The sequence below is a fragment of the Gavialis gangeticus genome, unplaced genomic scaffold, assembly GCF_001723915.1.
Source record: "Gavialis gangeticus isolate Ggan-Ray unplaced genomic scaffold, GavGan_comp1, whole genome shotgun sequence".
Lineage (NCBI taxonomy): Eukaryota > Metazoa > Chordata > Crocodylia > Gavialidae > Gavialis > Gavialis gangeticus.
Window position 1 is genome coordinate 60,639 of NW_017729012.1, and position 7,162 is coordinate 67,800.

The window sequence follows — 7,162 nt, forward strand, 5'->3', positions numbered from 1 at the left end:
CTTGATGAAGTCTCTTTGCATATGTAAGTCAGTCTCAGTGGCTTAAATGGACCTAGTGGGTGTGTGTTAATGCATGTCCCAAAGCCTTTGCAGAATCGGGCCCACAGCATGAAAGACGGCATCAAACTTTTGAAAGCCTATGGTTAAGAAAAGTCCTTCTGTGGTCAATACATATGGTGTTTACTCTGAGTTCTGGAGGAAGGCAAAGCCATCCTGCCTGTGTTATGCCCTGTTACCACTGGATATATACTTGAGGGTAGTCCTTGGGCACTCTTGTAAGTCACTCGTTCCATTCATTTTAGTTAACACATATACTGCTCAAGTAATCAGTCTGGTACTGAAAAATTGGCCCTGCTGTATAGCAGATACCTGACCTTGATCGGAGCCTCTAGATGTTGCCACAGCTTCTGCCATCGAGCATTTGCAAGGCATAGCATCATTGAGCTATTGTGTATTTACGTTTTGCAGAGCTTGGACCTGGATGACCATAGTGAACCAGAGCCGAGAAAAATTTCTAATTCCACCATCATTGAAAATGGACATCAGTCTTCAGCAGGTAAGAAAGAAATGCAAGAAAGACAAATAAGTTCCAAGACCAGCCTCCCCGGCAAACTACGGCTGCGTGTAAAGTCGGGTTCTGTCAGTACGAGCAACTTCCTGGTGTTGCAAGTGTTAGCTTCATACTATTTCAACGTGATTATTGTACCGTGCTGATGATCTTACAGACCTTTAGGTATGTGCTTCATTTTTCTACTATGAGTAGTCCCACTGACTTGGTAAGCTTGTTCCTAAGTGTAGGATCTGGGCCTAAATCTTAGCATCATCAGTGCAATTTCCAGTTATTCTCAATAAGATTTAGTAATCTGGGTGCCTTTCTGTCCATATTTTTTAAGACTTCTGCATGCTACTAATTAACTCTCCCTTCCCTTCTGGGGAACCGGTCTTATTATCTCCATGTTATACAAGGGGAAAGCAAAGCAGAGAGCTTTTAAGTGAACAAACAAAAAAAAAAACAACAAAGGAGTCCTGAGACTTGGTCCCCAGGAGCAGATGTAGTGGCAGCAGGCACAGTGGCTCCAAAATGAAACATAGTACACTGTCATATAGGACAAGGCATCATCATGACTTTTACAAAGCTCGATTTCAGCATGCTCAGTCTCCTGAGAATGACATGGTACTGTTAAAGGGGAAATTAATCTAGTTAATCCGGTGTTTCAGAAACCAAAATGAAATAAAGCCATTGTGCCTAGGGAATTGTTTTGAATTTTAAAAATAGCTGAAAATAAAATAATTTTCCTCCCCTGTTTCCTTTTATTCCCTAGGTCAGGCAAAGGTTTCACATGAAGTGATCTCTTCTCTTCCCATGTCAAACTCTTCCCCTGAAGCACATGCCCCTGCTGTGTCCTTACAAATGCCACACCTTCCTGTGACTGCAGTGACCAGAGTATCAGAAAAGTTTTCTGGAGAAACCTCCTCATCATCAGGGACAGCCAATGCATCCAGTGGCCTGGTAGGACAGAGCAGGAACAAAAATGAGACTGTGATGAAAACATCCAACCAATCGGGTAAGAGAGAAATGTCTAGCTATGAAAGAAATTTGTTCACTTAAGCTAGGTCTGATATTTTTATAAAGTAAAAATCACCATTTGATTCATCTTCTAGCTGTTTGGTGTTGAATGCTTTTGTGACGTGCAATTCATTCAAGCTTAGTAGCTGCAGGGTTTATAGCCTAATTTATTTAAACATAATTTTCACACTTCAGGGGATATCCCATTAAAGTCCACGGGAATCCTCTCATTGAGTCCAGTGGTTCTGGGATCAGACCCATAGGGTTTTATTCACAGTGTCCCCATGAGGAACCCATTACAGATGAGAAAATGGAGGTAAAGAAATTTCAGGTGAACTAAGCAGAATAACAAAGGGGACCAGGCAAGAAAATGGAGACAGAAATTAGACAAAGGAGTTCTGATGAGCTGGTAACAAAAAAAACAACCACTTTTTATTTTTTTGCTGGCAAGTGAATGCTTGGTATTTGAACCAAAATTATTGTGGTGCTCAGCTGAAATTCTTCAGTTTCTAACCAGTATTTTTGCATTTTTAATTTACTTGGATCTCTGAGATCAAAATCTCATGTTCATTTTAGGACTTCACGGGCTCAGTTCTCCGATCGCACCAGTTTAACGCTGATGGAACTGCACTGATTTCAGCAGAGCCTTTCTTGTTTGTGAACGGGGAGTTCTGCCCCATTATCGACGTGAAAGAGAAGCTGTTTGCATGTGAATCAACAATTGTTTCTTGGGGTTTCCCTTGGATTAAAACAAAGAAATTAGCCCACATCTTCCCTTTTTTCCTTTTCAGTGAGTGCTGTGAAGACCTGGAATTCCAGTTCGGTGAGAACAGTGGGCACCTCTGTAACTGCAGGTGGGTGCTTTTCCCTACCTTCCTTGCAAGCATCCTACTATGCAAGGATGCTGTTTGTGAGTTTGGCTCTGGGGTTTTGGTGTGGGCTCCTCTCTTCACAAACCAGCATAAATTGAACAGTTGGTTCAGGTCATGACTACATAGCAATGCTGAGAATGTAACAAGGCATCATGAAGATGTCTGATGCAGCTCCACTGAAGTCAAGGGAAGGCTTTCCAGTGATGCCAGTGGGCTTTGGATCACACTTTAGATGAGTTCATAGCAGAGGCTGTCGACAGATGTAGGTTTCAGCCACTTTAAAAGGGGAGGAAGGGTTGGCCCTCTGGAGTGCTCATCAGCTGTGACAAAGTAACTGTTAGGTCTGTATGTCTCTAAAGCAGTGTAAGAGAGTTAAAATGCTGTAACTATAACCCAGAAAGAAACAGGTTTAAAGTTACATCAGTTTTGTTCCACTTATGCCATACCAGTATAACTGTTATGTCTGTCCATGCCCTTGCCCATTCAGCTTCTTTGCAAACTTCTGGGATGTTCCATTCAAGCAAAGGAAAGAAAAGAAAACAGGTTATTTTGAATTACCCACAGTGCCATCTTTCATTACGATCAACATACCCTGTAATCAGCCTCCCACAAGGGAATTTCTCTTTGGACCCTAAAGCTAGCCCTGAGGTCCCGATGTTACTGGATCTGATACACCTTGTGCAATATGGTGAAAGGGGGGCAAACATGACTTTCTGTTGGGCAGCACAGGCAGACCACAGCAGTGGGGCACGTGGGAAAGAGAAGGGCTGTGTGGTGCTCCAGTCCCCTCAGTTGGTGACTTTGCAACCGCTGGAGTCTGGGCTGCTTTTGGGGGGCCGAAATGGTTCCCGAGAGAAACTAAATAGCCCAGAAAGCAACTCTGAATCTCACCATATGACTAGAGCTGCATATGACTTTCCAGGAAGAGTGTGGCAAGCTGCACTGTAGCTCTGTTTCTTCTTGCACTGCCTTCCCGCTGGCTCCATCTCTAGCATACTGTACTTCTTAGCTTGCGCCTTGTAGAGGGGCCAGAGTGAGTCTGCCTGGAGACGCGGTGTCTGCACCAAGGGGCTTGTCCCAAGGCTTTCTGAGGAATGTTTTAGCTCTTCAACACCACTGCAGTGGGACAGATCCCTCCCCAAGAGCCTGCTAGCTCATGCTGGCAGAATAACCTGCAACTTTTCCCTGTGGTGAGGAAGAATAAGTGTGTGGCCGTGTGTCAGGAAGCTGATTAAAAACATATGGCGAGGAAAACACTTAACACTGATGCATCTTGTTTTTATTGCTGTTTACGCAGAGAAAAGCACTTCTGTCACAAAGTCTGTGTCAGCTATGAGCTACGGAATGACTAGTGGAACCAAAGCTACTGAAAGGTAGGCCTTTCCTTGATTTTTGTTACACTAACAAGTGTGTTCACTATTCCTTAAATACAGAGACCAGGTGAGTCCTATTGGGTCCAAACCAAGTATGTAGAAGGGGCTTGAGATGCCCCATTTGAGGCGCAGGGAAGTGGGGAGTGGATAGGGTTTGTAGGTCGGTGGCTAAGGAACAGTCAAGCTGAAGATGGTGGTTAAACTGAGGTTTACATCTGTTGACATGAAAGCCAACATGACAGTATTGGAAGCTGGTTGGGAATACTGTCTGGTTACTGAGCGGTCATCATCGGGTGAGGGGGAGGGTGGCTTTGTGGTTTAGGTGCTAAGTGGAAACATAAGTGATGTAGGTTTAATTACTGGCCCTGCTACTGCCTGCTTACATGACCCAGAAAAAGTCCTCCATTTGCTTTGCACATCCATTTTCCTCCTGTAAAAGAAGGACCGCTACCTCTCTGCCTTGTAGGAGTCTTGGGAGCATGGGCGACTGGTGCCTCCTGAGTCTGGGGGGCACCAGGTTGCATATGGGGGGGACATCCCAGCAGCCAATCATCAAGCCAGTGGCAAGACCAGAAGGGCGCTTCCAGCAGCACTTCCGGTTTTGCGGCTGGTGCTTCCAGGGGGTGCGTGACCAATCTCAGGGGGTGCACATGCACCTGTGTGCATCCCCTATGCGTTGCCAGTACTTGGGAGGATAAATCCATTAATAGATGAGGTGCTCATTTACTGACTGGATGGGAGTTACATGAGCTAGGCAGATAACTATAATAACCCCTGATCTACCTGAATACCCCATCCAGTATGGGACTATTGGTTGCAGTGTACTGGGTTGTGCGTTGACAAGACAAGTGACATATGGCTCCAGGCACAGGGTATTCTGCAGCCCCGTGCTACTAGAACATCTAAGTGCCTGCATACAGCGAGCCGAGAACCATGCTATCACCTGCCTTGTTGCTAGCTCAGCTCTAATCTCTGTGAATGAGCATGTGTGGGATGTACAATGCCTGTTTTTTCAAATTGTCCTTTAATGGACATGCTGGGCCCTTTGTCAGCTCCTTTTAAAGTACTCAGCTGTGTTGAAGTTTTTATTTTGGGTCTGTTTTTGGAAACTGCACACATGACCGATCAAACATTCTTATTTTGACTGGCTTGGAGCTTAGCTCCCAGCGTTAGGTTTCCAAGCGCCTTGCAGGACACAGGCTGACTTTCTGCCCTCCATGGGAAGGCTGACTACCACACATTTTTGATTAATTCAAAGGCACAGTTGTTTAGTGTAGGATTACGCGGTATCACCATTGCTGTTGGGGATATCAAGGCATCCTCAGCATGCAAAATATTTAGCAATACAAATGGAAGGGCAGACAACTTCAGTTTCCTTAACTGGGCTTGCATCTGCCTCCCAAATTAGCCTAACCTGGGTATTAAACTTCTGATGGGCTGCTAGGTAAAGGTGCTGCACCAGCTGTTTGTCATTTGAGTCGCAGAAGGATGTTCATTTTGGGAGACAGGATTCTCTTCCCAGATGTTTGTAAATTATTACATGACCACGAATCATCCACTTCATCCTACTGTCCCTCAGCTTTCCTAAGGCTCCTAATGCCCAGATTTGTCAAGGTATTAGGCATTTGTTTGCTCTGTGCTGCAAGGTCTTAGTGATTTAGACAGCGAGCCCAATTATCAAAAGTATCTCGGGTTCCTTAGTCCTATTGACTCAATGAAACTTAAGCTCCTAAATGCTTAGGTAAGTTGTGAAAATGGGACTGGGGTTTCTTTGAAAATATCCCCCTGTATGCAAAATGCCTGGAGTTCTGCTGGAGCTGATGTCCGTGCTGCATCATGATACCCCGCACCCAGAGAATTTCTCTTTTAACAGATTAATTTTGCATTCTTGTGATTTTTTTTCAGCAGTGTCACCGACAGTTACAGCGATGTAACCCCCAAATCCCACTCCCCTCCACCTACTGTGCACCGCCAAGTGGAAAGGAGGAGAGAGCTCGTGAGGTCGCAGACACTGCCACGGACTTTGGGGACGCAGTCCAGGAAAGCTCTCTTTGAGAAATTTGAACAGGACAGTGGCAAGTATGTCATTCCTTAGGCAGTATTGCATCCAGAGTGGGCTCAATAATGGGAAAAAAGTCTGTTAGCTGATTATAGTGGAGGTTGCCTAGTTGACGATATCTCTCCAGGTTTGAATGGCTGGGAATCTTGGGCTTGATCCAGCTCTCGTGAAGTTACTGGTGAAATTTTCATTTATTCCAGTGAGTGTTAGATCAAGCCCTTGGTAAGCAATTCATGATGAGCTTGAAGATCCAATAATATTGCATAGTCAACCTGGAAAAGGAAGAAGCCAGGAAATACAGAGCTGTAGCTACAGGCTGCCTTTGCTGTTGTCTAGTCACTTTACTGGCCCAGCAGGTGTCCATTCCTTAAACAGGGATATTATAAAAAATTTCCTCTGCATGGCTGCTTACTCTAAGGCTTATGAGAGGAAACTGGAAATACCATGTCGTTATTTATGGCAGTATGTGCTGTGGTCCTGGCTTTAAAATGTTTATAATCCAAATAGAAGATACAGGTGAATCCTGGCCTTACTGAAAAACCAAGATTTCCTGCTGACATCAATAAGATGGGGGTTTCATTTTTTACATTTCTCCAGTGGCATACAGGTTTCCCTCGCCAACCGCTGGGGTTAGGTTCCTGAAAGTTCCCGTGGTTGAAAAAACTCTGGTTGGCAGGCCAAAAGACTTGTGGGGAAAATGGCAGGTGGTGGGCTGATGTGCGGCCATGGAAAACCAGGGTTACTCAAAACTATACCATGGTAGCCAAAATGGTATATAGAATATTAAGCATGGAAAACTGTGGCTGGCAAGGGAAACCTGCACTGGCAGGGTGGTGGGCTTGGAAAAGTGTATTGGTGTCCCCTATGATGTATTTTGCTGGAAGGATGTAGCTGACAGGAGTCTTTTAACCTTTTCTAGACTTCAGTCTGTTGTCCCTTTTCTTTTTCCAGAGGCAAAGGAGAGTCCAAAGCAAAGCTGAAGAGGTCCCAGAGTTTTGGGGTCGCCAGTGCAAGCAGCATTAAGCAAATTCTTTTGGATTGGTGTCGCTCAAAAACCATAGGATACAAGGTGAGGAGACCCTGTCCCTTTCTGAGCTTTTCCTTCCAAATTCCTCACAAATATTTTTTAGAGAAACTGTACTGAAAAATTTGCATTCTGCTGTTATTGAAAAGCAATCTAAAACACTCCAAGCAATTGCTTATATTCATTCCAAGACTTCAAGGCCCTAAGAAAATGCAGTTTGATGTGTGTTGCTACATGTATACTGCACGTGCAAAAGTAAGTGCACAT

At 44.6% G+C, this 7,162-nt stretch overlaps 1 protein-coding gene across 1 annotated transcript in view; it reads left to right on the forward strand.

Moving 5' to 3' along the window:
• Positions 1-7,030, forward strand: part of LOC109293139 (smoothelin-like protein 2) — a 23,679-nt gene extending 16,649 nt beyond the window's left edge. The window contains exons 2-7 of the mRNA XM_019510944.1: positions 366-556; positions 1,323-1,565; positions 2,359-2,421; positions 3,734-3,812; positions 5,721-5,891; positions 6,823-7,030. Of these exons, the coding sequence (XP_019366489.1) occupies positions 366-556; positions 1,323-1,565; positions 2,359-2,421; positions 3,734-3,812; positions 5,721-5,891; positions 6,823-7,015 (940 nt within the window). The 3' untranslated portion in view covers positions 7,016-7,030. The remainder of the gene's footprint in view (positions 1-365; positions 557-1,322; positions 1,566-2,358; positions 2,422-3,733; positions 3,813-5,720; positions 5,892-6,822) is intronic.
• The last annotated feature ends 132 nt before the right edge of the window (positions 7,031-7,162 follow it).